Source organism: Prionailurus viverrinus, chromosome C2 (genome assembly GCF_022837055.1).
Source record: "Prionailurus viverrinus isolate Anna chromosome C2, UM_Priviv_1.0, whole genome shotgun sequence".
NCBI lineage: Eukaryota > Metazoa > Chordata > Mammalia > Carnivora > Felidae > Prionailurus > Prionailurus viverrinus.
In genome coordinates this window covers 24,527,661-24,550,807 of record NC_062569.1, presented here as the reverse complement: position 1 = coordinate 24,550,807, position 23,147 = coordinate 24,527,661, and the positions used below count along the sequence as shown (strand labels likewise).

General features: G+C 40.2%; 1 protein-coding gene across 6 annotated transcripts in view; it reads right to left on the bottom strand.

Moving 5' to 3' along the window:
- TBC1D5 (TBC1 domain family member 5) overlaps positions 1-23,147 on the bottom strand; it is a 583,027-nt gene that overhangs the window by 19,740 nt on the left and 540,140 nt on the right. For all 6 annotated transcript variants that reach the window (XM_047875577.1, XM_047875576.1, XM_047875579.1 and 3 more), the window contains one exon: positions 5,514-5,613. In XM_047875577.1, coding sequence (XP_047731533.1) covers positions 5,514-5,613 — 100 coding nt within the window. The remainder of the gene's footprint in view (positions 1-5,513; positions 5,614-23,147) is intronic.

Genomic DNA, 23,147 nt, shown 5'->3' with positions numbered 1-23,147 from the left:
CCAGGGGAGGCTGTGTGCTGTCTGCCCACAGAATTTAGCTGTACATGTGCCTGAAGGGTGGAGTTATGAATACATCAATAGGATTATGAATATATTAATTTAATTCTGCCCACATAATTTTAAGTTCTTTTGCTCTTTGCTGCTTGAAGACTTTCATGGGCCAATAACATCCGGTCATCTGGGGGCTGTTAGAAATGCTGAACCTCAGGTCCCATATCAGACCTACTGAATAAGAATCTGTCTTTTTAACAAGATTCTCAAGGGACGGTATCTTCTCCTTCTACAGAGGACTATGCTGCCCACAATTAAATGCGGCATTTAAAATTCTTTTTTTTTTTTTTTTAAATTTTTTTTTCAACGTTTATTTATTTTTGGGACAGAGAGAGACAGAGCATGAACGGGGGAGGGGCAGAGAGAGAGGGAGACACAGAATCGGAAACAGGCTCCAGGCTCTGAGCCATCAGCCCAGAGCCTGACGCGGGGCTGGAACTCACGGACTGCGAGATCGTGACCTGGCTGAAGTCGGATGCTTAACCGACTGCGCCACCCAGGCGCCCCTAAAATTCTTAAAATAGTAATGAAAACTTTTATCACAGTGTGACTGACAGAGAGGAAGCTGTCTGGTGATCACATTTTCCTTCCCTGTTTTTTTCAAATGTGATTAGTTAACTGCCTTATTGAACATTTCCACAGACGTCCATTGAAAGTTGTTTTTATAAACATGAGAAAATGAGATTTATAAAGTTCTTGCAGAAGCAAATAAACTGATTTTCAAAACTGGCCTCCTCTTACAGCTAATTCTTACATAAATATTATGACAAGTGCAAAATCGGTAATGATGCGTGCAATGAAACAGCAGAAGATCTGAAATCCAACTACCGATTCAAGTGTTGGCTTTAGTCAAAGCGTCAGTAAAAGAGAAGCCAGGGACTGAAATTGGGTCTAGACTCATGGCGTGTGTGCCACAAGCCAGCTGTGTGCCTCTCATCCTTCCTGGACCTTGCTTTCCTCATCTTCGCAATGAAGAACTGCTGAGTTGGCTTTTAAAGCTTCCACCTGTTCAACATTCTAAGCTCCTAGGAGCTACAGCACTCTGGGAAACCTAACTTCCCTTAATTCACTGCATTTAACCCTGCCATTGTTTACATGAGCCACCAATGAAAGGGCAAGCCGCTGGAAACCACTTCTAAATACCGAACAGAGACTGGAAATACCTCCCCCGGGGAGTGGGCAGGTGGGGCCTTTAGGGCCAGCAGGGTGAACAGCTCACACTCCCTGTAAACAGCTAGCAGCTCAGCCCAGCTGCTCACAGAACAGAGAAGCGTGGGCCGCTCACCCACGTGCAATTATGAGTAAAATACGGCAAACCTAAAAATAGCCTGAGCTCAACCACCTGAGGTTAATACTGTCAATGGCTTTTGACTCAACTGTCAGGGTGACGGGAAGGGGAGTAACTATAGCAACAGAAAAATGAACACGTACAACAAGCCTTCTGAAGTTGACAGGAAAGTTTAGATTTAATAAATGCATGCATTTTCAATTCCTGTCTCTCAGTGTTTGGATTCATGTGCTTCAACTATGTGGAAGTAATAAAATTAGAATTTTGGTAGAGTTTTGATAAAACAAATATTTCTTTAGTTTTGGGTTCCAGGCCCATAAGGAAGTAACTGCTAAGCTGTCGATGTTATTACCTCTCTAATTAAAGGACCATTTGAACAAGCGCCTTTATATAATTTTTAACTGAGATGTTTTTCTCTATATTTGTTCTGTCAGTTATAAAAATAGCCTTGAACTGTACTTGACGTTTTAAAGTTACTGAAATGATGAAAGTGCAGGGTGATATGGAATTCTATTGAAATGAAAGGAACTTGGTGAAAACAATTAACGTTAGGAAAGGATACAGAAAATACCTCCTAGAATAGTTTCTGACGCAGTTCTCAGAGCTGCCTTGGTAGCCTGTGGCCCAGTGCATAATGGAGGCCCAGCCGCTCAGGTCAAGGACTCTGCATCATTAAAGTTCTTCTTGCCCAAAGAGCTCACACACCTAACCCAAGGGCCGGCGTATCCCAATTCCAGCATCTTTCTGCATCACTGACAAGGGAATATTTAGTTAGGGGTTGGGAAATGTGGTATTGGTCCTAGTTCGGCCACTAACTAGTTGTAGGGGCCTGCACATGTCAGTACTCAGCACTCTGGTCACAGACTCGATGATCTTCCCTGAGAAGGGACAGTTAAGAGTTAATGAGGCAGAGGAGAGAATTTGTGTTGAAGATCCGACTTTGGGCCATGCCCTGTGCTGGGGTTAAAAGCACATTAGTCTTGGCAACAAACTGGCAAGGTAGATATTTGCATCTCCATTTTCTATATGAAGACACTATCAGAAGCAGGCTGCGCTAAGAAGGGACCGAGTCTGACCTCAACCCTGTGTCTGTCTGCCGCCACACGGGGCTCTCTCCTTTTCAAACACCATGCCAGCCACTCTCAGAACGGGGCTCTTGCCTGGAGCGTGAAGACGAAGTCCCAGGTGCTAGCTGCACTTCAGCCACCTACAGATTTTCAGTGACCACCTTGCATCTTCCAAGCATAAAAACTAGGTCTCCCAGAAAGTCATCCTACAATCATCCTTTCAGCCAGGCCATGACTGTTAATGGTTATTTTTGCATCAAATATATACTGTTGTGCTACCTATCTTTTCCTTTAATAATATAGCATGAACATCTCCTTGTTAATAAGAAAGTACTTTAATATTCGATAAGATGGCATTATACTAAGTTATAATCAGTCACTTACTAATGGGTTTTTCAGTGGTTCCGATTTTGTACTACTTTAATAATTGGGAAAAACAGAAAACATCATATGGAAAAAATACTAGGGTGCTGAAGTAATTTTTAAAAGAAGTCCAATAAGTCAAAGAGCCAATCAAGAGTTTCCCTTAATTAATCTTTGTGTTTTCCTCTAATTTTTGCTTAGAATCAAAATTGCCTACAACATAGGCATACCCTTTAATAAATAAATCACTGTTGTAATAGGCAGGTGGATAGAAATGCATCTGTGGGCCCTGGGGCCAGGAATTCTTTGTAGCATCCTTCAAGCCTATTTAAAACATTTTTTAAAATGTTTACTTATTTTTGAGGTGGGGAGGAGGGGCAGAGAGAGAGAGGGAGACAGAGAATCTGAAGCAGGCTCCAGGCTCTGAGCTGTCGGCACAGAGCCTGACTCAGGGCTCAAACTCATGAACTGTGAGATCATCACCTGAGCTGAAGTCAGACGCTTAACTGGCTGAGCCACCCAGGCACCCCCCCCCCTTCAAGCCCATTTTATAAAGTGTCCTGCTATTTATATGGAGAAAAGAAGCTGACAACTGTATGAGGGGATTCTGGCTGAAAGTGAAACGTACACACAGAAACGAATTTAGTTTGGTGGTTAGTTGAAAATTCACATCTGGTATGGGCTTTTCTTTAATTAAAGTGCTCCCCCCTCCCATGCAGTGAGAAAACACTCTTACAGAGCTGACTGAAAGACCAAAATCAGAGCGAAAGCTCTTTAAAAATTCTTAGGCTTAAGTAAAGCTGCTTGAAAAGCTGCTATGTGGACCGAACAACCTAGAGATTTCCTAACAGGATTTTCTAGAGTTCCAGTACATCTTTCTCTCAGTCACTTCTTTGTTCTCCTACTTTGGTCAAAACCAAAATCAAGCACTACAAAGGTCACCCACACGGCCAGAGAAACAAACACACACAAACACACATGCCCCCCTCCCCCCAACTCCCCACATACTTGCTTTAAAATTAAAAATTATATTTAAATAAACTAAAATTAGTTATATAATATATATTATTTATATATAAACTGTATCTCTCTTAATGACTTCTTTTTGATGCATTTATAGTGGGATGCTATGAGATTCACATAAACTTAGCTCTATATGCATTTTTAAAGATGATCATCATGAAGCATATAAATCAATCGTTTCGACAGGGGTGGACCAGATGTGACAAGGGTAACATTTCTTACTGTGATCAGGGGTACTAACTACCCTTTTGATCACCTGCCAGGGTTTCCCCTGTTGTTTCTCCCTCTTGAGCTCTTTCTCTAAAGGAGAAGAGTGGTCGAGAGAGGAGAAATAAGGCTGATGACGGAACAGGGCCCAGCCAGCTGCCTCGTAAGACACTGGCGGACAACCAGCCACTGAGGTCAAGCACCTCTCCAAATCTGTAAGGGAACATTACTTGCTAGAGGCCAGTACGGTTTAGGCTACACCTAAATGACAGCTGTTTGGGCCACATGCAAGTGAACTCATGAATAGGCTGAGGAGTCAATGGAGCCCAAGGTAAAGTCCATCTTCAGGGAAGGCTCCAGGGATGGCCCACTCCTAGGACCTCTGCCTTGGTGGATTCTCTTCGATTTCCCCTCACAACTGGGATGCATCCTGATACCTTATAGTAATTGGTATTGTCATTTGTCCACACTTACACAGCAGCATATTGGCTAGGTCTATCAGAGTATAAGTCTTATTTTCCTAATTTGTTCCCAAACTACAGATGCTAGATACTGGAGAAAGAAGATAACGGACAGAAAAAGGATGTCTGTAAGAGAACTGAAAACCAGTAATAGTATGCATTATGAAGTTTCGCAAGCAGCACAGTTACTGAAGCAAAACATATGTGATTCCACCAGAGACCATTTCTATTACAAAATACAGAACTTTTACAAATGTAGACAGTAATGCCTGAAGACTTTCTAATGTGACATATGTAGGACTCACATATAAACTGAACTTCAAACTAGGACATCTCTTAGAATATAAGCACAGTCAGAAGTAAGAAAAGGTCATATGGTCCTGACGTGCATTTCAGGCTGGTGGTTAAAAACACGTATTTAAGGGGTGCCTGGGTGGCTCAGTCGGTTAAGCATCTGACTTTGGTTCAGGTCATGATCTTGCGATCTGTGAGTTCGAGTCCCACGTCGGGCTCTGTGCTGACAGCTTGGAGCCTGGAGCCTACTTCAAATACTCTGTCTCCCTCTCTCTCTGCTCCTCTCCCATTCCCACTCTGTCTCTGTCTCTCTCTCTCAAAAATAAATAAACATTAAAAAAAAGCCTATGTATTTAAAAAATAAAGCACTGTCAAAATAATAATCACAATAGTAATTACAGATAGGTTGGCATAACAGTAGAGCTGACCATTTGACCTTGAAAGGTCAACATTTCATTTTGGTTTGATGTAGACAAATATTTATAAAGGGCAGTGTAGCACTTAAGAATTGAAATCTATAGTCAAACTGCTTGATTTTGAATTTCTACTCCACTTACTAGTACTATGATCCTGGGAAATTTTATTAATCTTTCTGGGCTTTAGTCTCCTGACTTGTACAATGTTGATAGTAACAGTAGCTCTCCCACAGTGCTGCTGTGAGAATTAATGAGATAATTCACATGAAAAGCTCAACACAGGGCCAAGTGGATACTGTTGTTATGACCATCATCACTCCCGGGGACAAAGCAGCTCACTCACCAAGATGGGTGTCCATCACCTTTGCACAGTATTTGCACATGGCATCCAGGTCATTTAATTGTCCTTGAAGGAAGGAAATCTGGGCTTCTAATTCTTCTTCCTAAAATGAAAGGGGTAAAGATATGGAAAATTTTTAAAATTTAGTAAAATCCCCACAGTTCTCCAAGTGATTTGGATGATTTTATCGAGGCACAAAATAAGAGAAATGGTACAGTGTTAAAAAATAAAACTGGACTTCGGGGCGCCTGGGTGGCTCAGTCGGTTAAGCGACCGACTTCTGCTCTGGTCGTGATCTCGGCGGTTTGTGAGTTCGAGCCCCGCATCGGGCTCTGTGCTGACAGCTCAGATTCTGCTTCAGATTCTGTGGCTCCTCTCTCTGCCCCTCCCCTGCTCACGTTCTGTCTCTCTCTGTCTCTCAGTAACAAATAAACGTTAAAAAAAATAAAAAACAAAACAAAACTGGACTTCTTCTAACTGAATGCTAGCTTTGTGCCATGTGCAAATGTTTACCCATACAACCTGGTATAAAAAAAGCACAGACAATATCTTCAAAATCCGAGCCACACGAATGGGGAGAAAAAAAATGTGTTTCAGTGGACCCTACTCCCTGGGCAGCTGGGTACAAAAATATCACATTTCCTCACATCCATTTGGGGAACCAGAGACAATGATAATCTCTTTAAATGTGAGATTTCCCAAAACACTTGGAAATGTTTTGCCCCTACAGTCCATAAATAGCTGCTCTTACATTTCCTCTTTTGATATGACACTAGAGAATTTTATTTATTTGATTGTTTCTAGGAAAAAATACTCTAGGTTGAATAATTATCTAAACTGTAAAAGACAATCTAACTGTAACCAAAAAAAACCCCTCTGTTTTTGTTAAGGAAAAAAACATACATGCAAAAAAATTTCCCAAGGAAATTTAGAAGATTAAGAGAATTTTTCTCAGAGTAAGAGAATACAGGCATACCCTAGAGATATTGTGGGGTTGGTTCCAGAGCACTGCAATAAAGAGAATATCACAATAAAGTAAGTGAAATGAATTTTTTGGTTTCCCAGTTGCATATAAAAGTTGTGTTTATATAAATGTAAAAAAAAGTTATGTTTACACTATATTGTAGTCTATTAAGTGTGCAACAGCATTATGTCTAAAAAAGCAACATATATACCTTAATTTAAAGCCTGGCTAGCTCAGTCGGTTGAGCATGCGACTCTTGATCTCAGGGTTGTAAGCTCAAGCCCCATGTCAGGTGTCGAGGTTACTTAAAAATAAAATAAAATAAATACTCTGTTGCTAAAAATGCTGGCCATTGCTGGTCTAGACCCTTGCCGTCATGCTGATGACTGCTAACTGAGCAGGGTGGTGGCTACTGAAGGCTGAGGTGACTATGACAATTTCTTAATATACCAATGAAGCCTGTCATATCAACTGACTCTTCCTTTCATGAACAACTTCCCTGCAGCATGTGATGCTGTTTGATAGCATTTTACCCACAGAACTTCTTTCAAAATTGGAGTCAATCCTCTCAAACCCTGCTGCTGCTTTATCAACTAAGTTTATGTGGTATTCTAAATCCTTCATTGCCATTTCTACAATCTTCACAGCATCTGCACCAGGAGAAGATTCCATCTCAAGAAACCACCTTCTTTGCTTATGCATAAGAAGCAGGTCCTCATCCGTTAGTTTTATCAGGAGATTGTAGCCATTCAGTCGCAGCTTCAGGCTGACTTCTCATTCTAGTTCTCTTGCTGTCTTCACCACATCTGCAGTGACTTCGCCCACTGAAGTCTTCAATCTCCCAAAGTCATCCATAAGCGCTAGAATCTACTTCTTCCAAACTTCTGTTACTGTTGATCTTTTGACCTCTTCCTAAGCATCATTAATGTTCTTAATGGCATCTAGAATGGTGAATCCTTTCCAGAAGGTTTTCAGTTTATTTAGCCCAGATCCATCAGAAGAATCACCATCTATGGCAGCTAGAGCTTTAGAAAATGTATTTCTTAAACAATAAGACCTAAAAATCAAAATGGCTCCTTGATCCACGGACTAGAGAATGAATGCTGTGTTAGTAAGCAGGAAAACATTAATCTTGTATACCCCCATCAGAGCTCTTGGGTGACCAGGTGCATTGTCAATGAGCAGTAATATTTTGAAATGAATCTTTTTTCTGAGCAAGAGGTCTCAGTAGTGGGCTTAAAATATTCAGTAAACCATGTTATAAATAGACGCACTGTCACTCAGGCATTGTTGTTCCATTTATTGACCACAGGCAGAGTAGAACTAGCATATAACTTAGGGGCCCTAGGATTTTTAGAATGGTCAATGAGCACTGGTTTCAACTTAAAGTCACCGGCTGTGTTAGCCCCTAACGAGAGAGTCAGCCTGTTCTTTGAAGCTCTGAAACCAGGTACTGATTTCTTCTCTCTAGTTATGAAAGTCCTAGTTGGCCTCTTCTTCCAATAGAAGGTTGGTTTACCTCATACTTTTATGTTATGGAGACGGCTTCTTTTCCTAGACCTCATGAACCAATCTCTGCTGGCTTCCAGCTTTTCCTCTGCAGCTTCCTCCCTCTCTCAGCCCTCGTAGAATTGAAGAGAGTCTGGGCCTTGCTCTGAATTTGACTTTGGCTTATGGGGATGTTGTGGCTGGTTGAGCTTCTATCCAGACTACTCAAACTTTTTCCATATCGGCAGTAGGCTGTTTCTCTTTCTTATCATCCATGCGCTCACTGGAGCAGAACTTCTAATTTCCTTCAAGAGCTTTTCCTTCGCATTCACAGTCACAGCTTGGCTACCGGGGCAGCGCAAGAGGTCTTTCAGCCTATCTCAGCTTTCAACATTCCTCCCTCACTAAGCCTAATTTCAACACTGTTGTGTCTCAGGGAATAGAGGGGCCCAAGGAAGGGGAGAGGGATGGGGGAATGGTCAGTCAGTGGAGCAGACAGAACACATACAACATTTATTAAGTTCACTGTCGTATGTGGGTGTGGGTTGTGGCACCCCAAAATATTTACGACAGTAACACCAAAGGTCACAGATCACCAAACACATTAAAAATGAATGAGTTTGAATGAAATACTGCAAGTATTACCAATATGTGACACAGAGACACGAAGTGAACAAAAACTGTTGGAAAAATGGTGCCATCTGATTTGCTTGATGCAGGGTTGCCCCAAACCTTCAATTTGTAAAACAATGTAATATCTGCAAAGCGCAATAAAACGAAGTATGCCCGTAATCCTCATTATGTAGGATATTCCTAACCAAGTTAGCATACAAGGGATGTTGCCAGAGGTAGAATAGGCTAGAAAATTGATTTTCTGGTCTTAGATGCTTGTTCTTTCATATACGAATCTTCTGTACTGTTAAAAAGAAAGCAGGAGAAACTTAATGAGACACGCTTTTTCTTAGCAACTGAGTATAATTTGACTTATAGATGGAAATTAACGGTTGAAAAGGTTACTGGTAGGTGTATTACATTTTAGCAATACACAATGCAGCACTGAAAAGTACTGTTTTTAACTGCTGCATAGAGAATGGGCCTTAGAAACAGGCACTTAAAAGCCTGACACAGAAAACAGACATAGCAGTAGCTGTAAAACCAAATTACTGTAAAATGCCCACCGTAGGATCCGCAGGCACTAATCGTGCTCTTTACACACATGGCACGAAGTGCAGCACCATCTCCTCTGATGCGCAAAAGACGACCAGAAGAAACTCAGTCAAGGAATGATTGGAGGGCCATGTGGGTAGGGGGGTGCCACCTTCTTAACTCTATGCTAGGCTTGAAGATGGAAAAGGATGCGGTGTTTCAGGACATTTCTCTTCTCCCTTTTCTCTTTTGTTTCTGCCCAGGCTTGAGTTTCTCCATTCTGTCCGGCACTAGGAATTAGGGAGAGAAGGCTATGTCTGCTGGTTAACTACGGTTATGGTTAGTCTCCAAGATGGCCACCATCAATTCCTTCCCTCCCTCGGTTTACGTGCTGTGCCACTCAGCAAGTGGTAGTATTTATTTCCCAGATAGATACTTGTGACCTGCCTTGACCCAGAGAATGCAGTAAAAGTCACACTGTGCCAGGTTCGGGCTAGTGTAAGAGGCCCGTCAGCTTCTGCTGACTTCTGCTTTCACTAGAGGAAGACAGCTACCAAGATGTCAAGAAGTTCAGGCTAGAATCCTGAAAGAGAGGAGAGAAAATATGGAGAGAAAGAGGCCAGGGGAGAAGTACTGAGGTTCTAGACATGTACATGACATCTTCCGGGACCTTTCAGCCCAATCCATCTGACACCAGCTAAGTGAGTGACTCAATCAACATCACATGGAGAAGAACAGCCCAACTAAATGCCTGACCCAGAAACCTATGAGAAATAGCAGCGCTGCTGTTTAAAGGAGTGGAATTTTGGATGGGGTGTTACACAGCAACAGATAACTGGAACAGAGGTAGAAGGGGCAGAACACCAGGCTGCTATTACGGCATGAGGAAATCTGAGTTCTATTTCTGGTCCTGCCATTAACTAGTTGTGTAACCCTAAGCAATCCTCGCCCAATCCGGGCTTAAATTCAGCACTCCTTGGAGAGGGTATAAATCAGACACTTTGCTTCCATGGAGATTACAATCGCATAATTAGAATAAGAGTGTTGTGTAATTTACCAGAGTATGAGGTAGAGTACATGCAAGTCTTATGATGAAATAAGAATAGTTGCTCTGGAAATCCTGGTCCCTGCCTCCTACCACCTCCACTGAAGTCACTTTTTCAATAGGTTACAGACACAAACCCAGCTGGATGAGCTCAGAACGGTACCGAGGCCAGAGCCTGGCAGGCTTTTAAAAGAAGGGGGCCCAGCAATGGCTTCAGTTTCTTCTTGCGTGTGGCCACCAATTGGGGTGCTGTCAGCCCAGAGAGGACAAAGGACACCAGGAATGTACTGCCTCCTGGCTTAAAAAGTCTTCTCTATTTATCTTATGTATTAGTTTCAATTTGGAGTTAGCAATCACTTCCTTTAAGATATAAAAGCCCTTGGGAACTTTAATCTTCAGTAGCCACTCCCATCTAAATAGATTTGTTTTATTTCATTTGTTTACTTTTTTTTTTTTTTTTTAATTTTTTTTTTTCAACGTTTATTTATTTTTGGGACAGAGGGAGACAGAGCATGAACGGGGGAGGGGCAGAGAGAGAGGGAGACACAGAATCGGAAACAGGCTCCAGGCTCTGAGCCATCAGCCCAGAGCCCGACGCGGGGCTCGAACTCGCGGACCGCGAGATCGTGACCTGGCTGAAGTCGGACGCTTAACCGACTGCGCCACCCAGGCGCCCCTCATTTGTTTGCTTTTTAAAAGCTGGGAAGGAAGAAGATCTCGAGAGGAGACACTTGAGGAGAGAGGTCTCGTGTGCTGGTGGTGGAGGCGCTGGACAGCTGGAGGAAACATGCAGCTCAGAGGGTCTCTTCCTTAAACACTTTAGTGTGCTAGCTGGAACACTGTAATAACAAAAACGTGAGCAGACTGGTGCCCTCTAAGTTGTGCAGTGCACAATTTGCACAAGGGCACGGGGAAGCCCTGAGAAATGGGCAGCACCCACCACTTGCTGGGTGAGCATGCACAAATTAGGAACACAGTTTTCCAAGTCTGCGATTGTGGTCTGGGCTCTGGCAGCAAGTGAAGAGAGTTTTCTTGCCTAAGTCCCAAGTAAATATCAACACAAATGGAATCTACAATGTAGAAAATGACAACTTTCATTCATTTAAACCTTTTTTGTTTCCCAAAGGAAAGCCCACCAAAAAGCCCACGGATGGGATAAGAGGAGGATTCTCTTTGGAACAGGCTGAGGGGCCCAAGAACCTTCTCCATCTGGAAGTTTGAAAGCCAGTGTATTTACCCTCTAGAGTTTTCTTAATCTTAAAACATTCCTGAACCCTTCAACTTTCTCAGACTGTAGAAACAGAAATGGAGTCATTTGGAGGCAAAGGGTGGCTTGTCACTTATTCTTCACTCTATTATATAATTACAGAGAAAAGAAACAGCCAAGAATCAAGCTTCTAAAATTGTGGGAATCAACTTTATACTTCTATCTTAGCTTCTTAAGCTTCATTCTGCTCCCAACTAACGTGCTTTAAACACGGACAGCCTTAGTCATTTGTTTTCAGTAAACTGGTCCTCTGTAATTCAAAACAAATGCTTGGCTAATTGCCTTGAGGTTTTATGGAAACAAGCAGTTAGTGTAATTTTTATGTGTAAATAAGACACTGAAGAGAAACCCTTATGATATTTACTCTGGCATTGTATGTTCTGCCTTCCAGTATAGGACGGAGTGTGGTGGATGAGGCTGGAATTCTGGCACAGACACACCTGGGTTCAAATCGTGTTTTTGCCAGTCACTAGCTGTATAATATTGGGTAAGTTCTTTAATTTCTTGTTCCCCTCACCTCCACTGGCAGAACTGGTGGGAGAATGAAATGAGAACACTGGGAGAGTGTCTGGAACAAAGCAGGTACTCAATAAAGGCAATTATTCTTTCTTTAAAAAATTTTGTTGACAGGTCAAAACAGTGAAAGGGAATTTAAGTACAGGGTTTTATGACCTAGTGCTGGCAAACACTGGTTCATAGTTTTAAAACTTTAGGCGGCTTGGCACAGAAAGACTTAGTATAGGCTAAAGAGCCCATCACCATCTTATTGGATGGCAATATTGACAGGTGAGGGGAGAAACTGATGGAGCTTTACGAAATAGGGCCACACGTAGGCTACTGTGTGCAACACATCACCAACCGTACGTGGTGGCCCCACAGGGAAGGACCAGAGAATGAAGGCCACTCCACCTAAAGAGAAAAACAGCTAGTATCTAACCCTCTGATGGCAATTACAATTTGCCAGCCACTGAGCTTTACATGCATGAACTCATGTTAATTCTCACAATAAAACCTTGAGGTAGATTCTCTCATTATCTCCTGCATGAAACATGGTCTCCTCCTCTGTAAGCCACATTTTCTGGAAGTGTGTGCCAAGGTGTAGACAGCTATTTGAGAACCTAAGTCACATGACCCTCACTCCCATTTCTTCCCTGTGTACACGTCCTTTCTTAGGCTTCGTTACTACGGTCCTTCCAATGAATAACCTCACACTCAGTTTCCTTTAAGAGAGATTCAACAATTACAATGTTAAGTCCTGACCCCAAATTACTTACTAAATCGTTTTCCTTCAAAAATACTGAGGTACGATTGGTTGTGTTTTGTTTTCATTGTTGTTTTGACGGTCTCTGAAGACATGTTTTGTTTTGTTTTTAATTTGCTTTTTAAAAAGCAGAATTTCCACCATCCTTCATCCCCCAATAGCTGATGTATCATTATACTTCTACTCAAATATTATACAATGATTTAAACTGGTTAATAATATGTGGATCTTATGTGTCAGTTTTGTACAATGATGCCGTATCTTTCTGTTATTTCTTGGTTAATAGGATAAGCTTGTGTAGTTTATTATTTATTCACTTGTTCATTGATGTAGTCAGCAACATATTCGTTTGTACTGTTAAGAAACACAAGAATGAATGAGACAGGGGTTCAGACCTCTATAGGTTCAGAGGGAGGCAAGGAAGGAATCAGGCGAGTTCTGTAGAAGATAGGGAAGATGAGGCTTCACAACTCCGCTGGGAGCACATGACTTCCAAGTCAGAGGTCGAAACGAAAGCAGAGTTTCCGGAAGAGGCGGCAATTTGGTGGGTCTTAAGGAAGAAGACTTTGGTGGGACCTGGCTCAGAAGAAATGATGAAGAAAGGTGTTTTAGGAGCCAGGGACCCAGTAAACAAAAGAATGGGGTCAGAAGTGTGGGACCTGGGCAAAGAACCCGGCCACTGAGTTGAGCCCGAGTGTGGAGAATAGCAGGAGCTGAGGGTCGGCAGAACAGCACCCTTCATCTCCCATTCATCTGTTATATTTTGACTTCAGACAACAACGTTTTCTTTCAAGGGCCGCGGTCTGACGTGCAGACTGCTGTGGCAACTGCCTGACACGCATCATGTGCATGACGATGAGAACAGGCTGCAGCAGGGTCGCTGCCCATGGACTAGTTAAAACCACAGAGCCCCTGGGTTGGGAGAAAAGTGGGGCAGCACGAGCACTGGCGTGGAGTTCTCTTGGCTTCCAAGAGGGCGCCCTCGGATAGAAAGAGAAGCAGGCAAGAGAACCGACACCAACTGCAGGCTGCGGGAACAGGCTAAATATAGCAACCAGAAGCCAGGAAAGACGCCCAGGCTTTCTGGAGCAGATGGGTGAACAAGAAGTGGGAAGTGAAGGAAGCGGAAAGTCTCGAGGAGAAAAAGTGGGAAGGCCGCGGATGTTCTGAGGAAGCTGTGGTGTACACAAGGGCAAAATACACACACGGTGTGGAGCAAATCCAAGCCAGAGCATATGGTATCAGCAGAGGAAGCCACCACCAGGAAAAACGGAAGAGCACAAAGGAGACTTCTGAGGAGTCTAAAAATAAGTGGTACGGGTGTGGAAGGCGACACCGCTGTGTTGGAGCGGGCTGGAATACGCTCACGGACCCTGGGACCTGCACACACGGTGCCTGCGTCCCCATCTCTGTGACCCTGACCGTACAGCAAAGCTCTCTGCCCCTCACTTTCCTGTCTGTAAAATTGGGATCACGGTAACTCCTACGTCAGATGATTGTTGGAGGACTGAATTACGGGACACTTTCCAGATGGAGTGCTTTGTGTGGTACGGGCCACATGGTCAACGCCCACTCAGTGTCCATCTTGTTGTCTCTAGATTATTTATAGAATTCTAGGAAGTTGTTCCAAGGAATCATCCACACGTGCAAAAGCATAACTCCCAGGATATTCACCATACGTATTCCACACACATCCTAAATGTCTAACGACAAGTGACTTAGGTAACTTGTGGTACATTCATAAATGGAGGATTACACAACTTTTTGAAATGTTCTCATAGGAAAACATTTAACGATAACATCATATACTAGGGGAAAACAAGTTACAAAGTAGTAGGAAAAGAATGATTTTGGAAAAAAAAAAAAAGGAAAGAAAGACATTCACCAAAGTGTTTATATTGGTTATTCTCCAAATGGTGAGATTATAAATCATTTTTCCCTCTTCTTTTTGCTTATTTTTTATGGATTTTCCACAATGAAATCATATCATATTTTTTGTAATAATAAAATTACTATTCAAATAACATAATGGAAAGGAAAAAAGAAAAGAAAATTTAAAACTCAAATAACTCAAGTATTTCAAAATTCAAATAACATAATGGAGAGGAGAAAAGAAAAAAAAGTTCTCCTTGATTACCAAGGAGAAAAAGATGTTAATATTTTTAAATTACCAAAATTTATTCCAAATCAAACTCTAAACAACACTATAGTCTAAACAAACCTATACTCTAAATAACACTAGGGGCGCTTAGGTGGCTCAGTTGGTTAAGACTTGATTTTAGCTCAGGTGATCTCACGGTTTGAGTCCTCCATCAGGCTCGACACTGAAAATGCGGAGCCTGCTTAGGATTCTTTCTCTGCCCTCTCTCTCCCCCTCTCCCGCTCAAGGTCGTGCTCTCTCAAAATAAACATAAAAATAACTAAATAAATAACGCTAAACACTAAGAATAACTTACATGAAATAACTTGTAAAAAAGTAAACGACGATATTTTGTATAGTGTGCAAACCCTGAGCATACTTTCAGGGTAAAAGGCTTCTTTCTGTGCACCTAACGTGGGAACATCAGTGGTTGCATGTTGTGTTTTACGGATTGCCTAGAAAGAATGAGATTCTTGCAGATACTTTAAAAACTAAAGATAGTAAGCAAATTCCCCAGTAAATAAAACAGTTCCTGTTTTCAGACAGTATGTACACAAACATGTTAAACACGAATGGGAAGATCTTTAGAAATTTTGGACTGAAATTCAAAGCTTACAGTTTTACATTTTAAGGTAACAAATCATATTTCAGTGCTGAACTTGCCTTTAAAGATCATTTCTTTTGGCCCCTTCATTTTACAAACAAACTTCAACATGGCTAGGTAGCTAGCCAGTAGCAAAACTTACACTGGAAGGCTTCCTTGTTTCCCAGGCTCCGATGCAGGGCTATGTCCCACCACTGAGATGCACACTGCCTGCCGACACCAGAGATGTCCTCATGGGAAAGTTTTTTGTTTTTTGTTTTTGTTTTTTTTTTAACAATCACAAAGACCTCCCTCTACCCATGTTCTAATGGTGATGTTCCTTCTTGCCTGTTATAGTCTAGAAAAAAAAGGCACTAAAACCTAAACTCCACATTATTTTACATGACTTCATACTATTAAGAACCACTGCACTGAAGAATACTGCCTCTGGGTTAGATGGCAGACTAGGAAGCACCAGGAAATCTGTCTCCCCACCTAGACAACAATTCCACTGGCAGAACCTTCATCATGTAACTATTTTAGAAAGCTGGAGTCCACTGAAGACTAACTACTTCCAGGGGAAAGCTTGAGGGTAAAGTGAAGTCAGTTTTGGTCCATTTCAGCTCTGAGGACAATAGCAGCTACCCACCCCCCACCCCTAGCCCTGTAGCAGGCAGCTTTGTAATTGTTCCCCGAGCAGCTTGCATGCAACTTGTGAGAGCCAAAATAGGCAAAAAGGACCCTGTCCTCCAAACATCAAGGATTTTGCTCTGATTGCTAATTCTTTTTATTTTATTTTATTTTTTAAATAGGCTTCACTCCCAGTGCTGAGCCTAATGCAGGGCTTGAACTCACGACCCTGAGGATTGAGACCTGAGCTGAGATCAAGAGTCAGATGCTTAACCAAATGAGCCACCCAGGCATCCTTGCTGATTGCTAATTCTGATCACAGTCTACAAAGAGTAGAGTGGTCACTACTGTTGCATCCACTCTCCCTGCTCATGTCCAGTGGATTTAAAGAGCCTGCATTCTATCCTCCACTTCATTTTTCTCTTCTTCCCCTCTGGGAAGCCAGTTATTAAAGACTAGAACATTCAAAAGCAATTACATATATGAGGGAAATAAGAAAGTGACTGCATATGCCCAGGGAAAGGCACAGGTTCAGAAAAGACCTAAGAGGACCGGAAGTTCACATCTCAGGCTGATCCTTGGTACAGAGACTGCCTACAAACAAACATACAAAATACCACAATAACAGAAAACAGTAAACCTTGCGAAAGGGGAAGAATGATTTCCAGAGTGACCGCATTATTAGATTACAATATCCAGTTTTCAACAACAACAACAACAACAAAAACACAAAGCACAGAGACAAACAGGAAACTATGACCCATTCCAAAGAAAGACATAAATCAACAGAAAATGCCCCTGAAAAAGACCTGATAGCAGATCTACTGGACAAAGACTTTAAAAAAGCCATCTTAAAGATGCCCAAAGAACTAAAGGAAGAAGGGGAGAACATCAAGGAAATGATAGATGATCAAACAGAAACATCAGTAAAGAGATAAAAATCCTAAGAAGAAACCAAAAAAGAAATCCTGGTGCTGAAATGAAAAATCCACCAGAGGGATTCAAAGGTAAATTTGGGTAGGCAGAGAAAAAAAGGAGTCAACAAGTTACTGAATTGAAAGAAAAGAAAGGCAAGATTGAAGAAAAGTCAATAGAGCTTAAGGGACATTTGAGACAGCATCAAGTGGCCCAATACGCACATGAGGGGAGTCCCAGAAAAAAGAGAGAGAAAGGGATAGAGAGGTTATTTAGAGAAGTAATGGCTGATAATGGCCCAATTTTGATGAAAGACATGCATATAAACATTCAAGAAAGTTAACAAATCCAAGTAAAATGCACTGAAAGCCCCACACACAGTGAGAATATTATATATGAATTAAAGGTTCAATACAGCAAGAAGATAAAATAATTACAAAAATTTACAACACACCTAATAACAAAACAGCAAAATTTATGAAGCAAAACATGACAGAATTGAAGGGAGAAAAAGACATTCCTACAATAATAGCTAAAGACACTTCAATACTCTAAAAATGGATAGAAAAACCAGACAAAAGGAAATAGAGGATTTAAACAATATAATAAATCAACCAGATTTAATAGACATTACAAACACTCTATCTATAACAACAGCATATGTATTCTTCTCAAATGTTCACAGATCTTTTCTAGGATAGACCATATGTTAGGCCACATATTAAATCTCTACAAATTTAAAAAGACAGATGCCATACCAAGTATCTTCTTTGACCACAATTCACAAATATGTAGAAATTTAACAGCAAACTTTCAAACAAGCAATGGATCCAACAAGAAATAGCAAGAGAAGTTAGAAAATACTTACAGATAAATGAAAACAAAACTACAACATACCGAAACTTACTGGATTTCGGAAAAGCAGTGTTAAAGCTGGAAATTTACAGCTATACATGCTCACGTCACAAAACCAAGAAAGACCTCAAATCACCAACCTAATTATATAATGTAAGGAACCACACAGAAAAAATTAAACGCAAAACCAGCAGAAGGAAGGAAATAATTAAGATTATAGCAGAGATACACAAATAGAGACTAGAGAACACTGGAGAAAATCAATGAAACCAGAAGTTTGTTCTTCAAAAAGATCAACAAAATTGACAAATCTTTAGCTAAATAGGACTAAAAACAAAACAAAACAAACAAGCAAAAAAAAAACCAAAAAAAGGAACAACAAAAAAAAGAAGATTCAAATTACTAAAACCAGAAATGAAATTGGGAACATTAGTACTGATTCTACATAAACAAAAAGGATATAGAATACTATGAACACCTGTATGCCATGAAATTGGATAAGCTACATGAAATGAACAAAGTCCTAGAGACATAAAATCTACTAATACTAACTCACAAATAAAAAACATGTGACCAGATCTATAACTAGTAAAGAGATTGAATCAGTAATTTAAATACTCCCAACAAAGAAAAGCTCTGGACCTGATGGTTTTTCACTGGTGAATTCTAGCAACCTTTTAGAGAAAACAAATATTAATTCTTTTTAAACTTTTGAAAAAAAATTGGAGATGAGAGATCACTTTCCAACTCATTCCATGAGGCCACTTTAACCTGATACCAAAGTCAGACAAAGACACTAAAAGAAAACTACAGACCAGTGATCTCTTATGAACACTGATATAAAATACTCAACAAAATACTGACAAACCAAATTCAGCAGTATATTAAAAGGATTACAGACCTTGAGGCCAAGTTGAGATTTATTTCTGAAATGCAAAGATGATTCAAATATGAAAACTGCTCAATGTAATAAACTACATTAACAAAATGAGGGGGGGAAATATGATCATCTGAATTGCTCAGAAAAAGTATTTAAGAAAATCCAACACATTATGGTAAAACACAAAAAACTATCAGTAGAAGGAAACTCCCTCAACATAACAAAAACCATATATGGAAAAAACACAGACTATCATACTCGATGAAAAACTGAAAGCTTTTCCTTTAGTATCAGAGACAAAAAAAGCACAGATGTCACTTTTACAACTTTTGTGTGATAAAATACTGGAAGTTCCAGCCAGAGCAATTGTGAAGTTCAGAAAGAGACATAAAAAACATTCAAAATGGAAAAGAAATAAAATTATCTTTTTGCAGATGATATGATCTTATGTGTAGAAAACCCTAAATATTCCACAAAAAAAAAATCACAATTCACATAAAAGTGTTAAAACTAATAAATGAATTCAGCAAAGTAGGAAGATACAAAGTCAACACATGAAAATCAGTTTGCAGTGTTTACACACTAACAACGAACAATTTGAAAAAAATTACAGAAACAATTCCATTCATAATAGCATCAAAAACAATAAAATATTTAGGAATTGACTTAACCAAGGAAGTGAAAAACCTGTACAATGAAAGCTTGTAGACACCGCTGAAAGAAATTAAATTAGACATAAATAAATGTAAACATATCCAATATTCATGGACTATGTTCATGGAAGATGTAATATTCTTAAAATGTCAATGCTATCCAAGCAATCTACAGATTCAATGCAATCCCATGACATTTCTTCCCCAGAAATATAAAAACCCATTCTAAAATTCATATGGAATCTCAAGGTACCCTGAGTAGCCAAAACAATCTTGAAGAAATAAGTCAAAGATAAATACCATATCATTTCACACATATGTGTAATTTATGAAGCAGAACAAATGGGTAGAGGGAAAAAAAGAGAGAGGCAAACCAAGAAGCAGACTTCACTATAAAGAACAAACTGATGGTTACCAGAGGGGAAGGGGGTTGAGTGAAATAGGTGATGGGGATTATGGAATGTACTTGTTGAGCTGAACACTAGGTGTTACGTGGAAGTGGTTAATCACCTTATTGTACACCTGAAACTAATTGTGCTGTATGTTAACTAACTGGAACTTAAATAAAAACTTAAAAAACTTAAAAAAAAAAAAAAAAAGAGAAAGACTGGAGGAACTTCTGATTTCAAAATTTATTCTAAAGCTACCGTAATCAAAACAGTGTGTTACTGGCATAAAGACAGATACATAAACCAATGGATTAGAAAAGAAAACTCTGAAATAAACCCTTGCATTTATGGTCAATTTCTGCAATGGTGTCAAGACCATTAAATAGGGGAAAGGATAGTATTTTCAACAAATGGTGCTGGGAAAACTGAACATCTATTTGCAAAAATATGAAGTTGGGCCCTTATCTAACACAATGCACAAAAACCAACTCAAAATGGATCAAAGATCTAAATGTAAGACCTAAAACTGTAAAACTCTTAGAAGAAAACATGGGACATTGGATTTGGCAATGATTTCTTAGCTATGACACCAAAGGCACAGGCAACAAGACAACAAATAGACAAACTGGATTTCATGAAAAAAATTAAAAATGTGCATTAAAAGACACAATCAATACAGTAAAAGGGCGATCCAAAGAATGAAGGAAACAATTTGCAAATCACATATCTGATAAGGAATCCAGAATATAGATAGAACTCCTAAAACTCAGTAACAAAACAACAACCTGGATAACAAATGGGCAAAGGACTTGAATAGATACTTCTCCAAAGAAGATATACAAATGGCCCATAAACACATGAAAAGATGCAAAATATCATTAGGGAAATGCAAATCAAAACTATAATGAGACATTATCTCACACCCATTAGGATGGCTACTATCCAAATACCAGTAAATAACAAATGTTGGGGAAGATGTGGAGTAATTGGAACCCTCCTGCACGGTTGGTGGGAATGTAAAATAGTACAGCCGTTGTGAAAAAAGTATGGGGGTTCTCCCAAAAATTAAAAATAGAATTACTGAAAAATCCAGCAATTCTGGATAATTGGAAGCAGAGTCTCAAAGAGATATTTTTACACTTGTGTTCACAGCAGCATTACTCATAATAGCTAAAATGTGGAAGTAAGAAAGTGTCCACGGACTGATGGATAACCAAAATGTGGTACAGACATATAATGGAATACCGTTCAGCCTTAAAAAGGGAGGAAAGTCTGATAGACAACACAGATGAACTTTGCGGACATTACACTAAGTGATATAAGCCAGTCACAGAAATGCAAGTACAGTATGATTGCATTTATGTGAAGTACTTGGAGTCAAAATCATGACGACATTAAGTAGAATGCTGGTTGCAAGGGGGCCGGGGTGAATGAAAGGTTACTGTTTAATGGGTACTGAGTTTCAGCTTTACTAAAAAGAGTTTATGGAATCAATGCACAACGATATGAAAGAATTTGATACACTGAACTATATACACTTAAAAATGGTTAAGGTGGTAAATTTTATGTCTATTTTATCACAGTAAAAAAGAGAATAGTGCTTCCTTATACTTTACAAAATTAAAAATTGCTTGCCTTAAAATGAGAGTAACCAGGTGAGGCATGAGCCCAAGGAGAGACGGCGGACAGGGCCACCAGGTGAAGTATAGGGAGAAACTTTTATTTTTCCATGAAAATCTTTCCTCTGCGCAACTGCAGTGTGACGTTTAGCATATTCCAAGAGCTGGCCAATTGCATATTAGATCCACATTCACTTCACTGGTTTACATGTGAAAGGCCAAATATCTTTTTGAAGTCAGGTGTTGGCAGGTTAAAATGATCACGTGCTTGTTGTGGGTGGGACATATGGGACATAGATTATGCTACCTTAAAATAGAACATGTAAGGCTCACAAAATTAAGAGAAATAAATTTCCTTTTATTCCTGTGCCCCTCCTAATTTTTATTGAGGGGGTAAAAAATCTTAGTTTCTTACCCTGTTTTATTCTTTTGCCTCCACCTGATAAGGCAAAATTACCCATTGTTGTCATGACTAGAGCCCTTTTTTTGTACATGGAGTTAACCACATTCTCTTTATCCTCAGCTCCCTCATCTGTAAAATCAGAGATACTTATAGCACCAACCTCACAGAGTCTTAGAGGATTAAAGGAGTTAATACACGGAAAATGCTTAGAATAGAGGACACACATGGAAAATGTTCTATAACCTTCAGCCCAGCACTTTACCATCATCCACAAGGAGAACATGTTCATTATACTAGCATACATTTGCAGCTGGAGTTATCTATAGCAAATTTCATTTCTGATTTGGTACTCAATTATTCTTACTTCGACTAATTCTTCTCGGTCTGTACTATGCACAAAAATCATCTGGGGAATGCTGTTAAATGCAGTCTAATTTAGTAGGTCTGGGGTGGGGCCCGAGCTTCAGCATTTCTAATGAGCTCCCAGGGGATGGCTACGGAGCTGGTCCCCAGACCATACTCTGAATGGCAAGGATGTAGAGGACCCATCTCATGCCCTCCTTCTTCTGAATACAGCTTCCAGTCCCCCTAGGGATTGGAAAGGCTGTGAAACGCTTTACCACTTCTCTGCTCTAAGGCAGTTTTAACAGATGGCAGCATGGTTAGATGCATATTTGGTAACAGTCCAAAAGACCTCTTCTCAACATGGAGTGGCATGTGGTGAGAAGAGAGGCAGGGTGGCAGACAGGTTTTCAAGACAGCTTTCCAATCTCCCTCAGTCAGTTCTTTTATTTTTGTTCATCTTTTATTTGAGAGAGAGAGAGAGAGAGAGAGAGAGAGAGAGAGAGAGATATTGGGGGGGGGTGAGAGATTGGGGGAGAGTGAGAGAGAGAATCTTAGGCAGGCTCCATACTCAGCATGGAGCCCAATGTGGGGCTCAGTCTCATGACCCTGAGATCATGACCTCAGCCAACCTTAAGAGTCAGACGCCTAACCCACTGAGCCACCTAGGTGCTCCTCAGTCAGTTCTGTATAGAGTGGCTTCAGTATTCTATTTAGAGCTAATTCTTAGGCTATTAGGTATCAATTTATTCTACTGTAAACATAAGCACTTATTGTAAAATCAAATACAAATTAATTTTGTTGGATTATGGATGCTCTCTTCTTTAACTTTTGATAAACAGAGGTTGTGTGTAAGTTTGAGGGAATAAAAAGATGCTTTTCCAATATGAATGCAATAAAAAGAATCACAAAGCAGGCCACATCTGTAATCCATGGTGTTTAAACTCATCCCTGATTTTCTGAAGATATTTTTATCATAATCCTAATAAGTAATATTTATTAAATATGTTTAGCCTTTTAGAAATGTGTTTTTATGCCTATTGCCATTTCAACATTG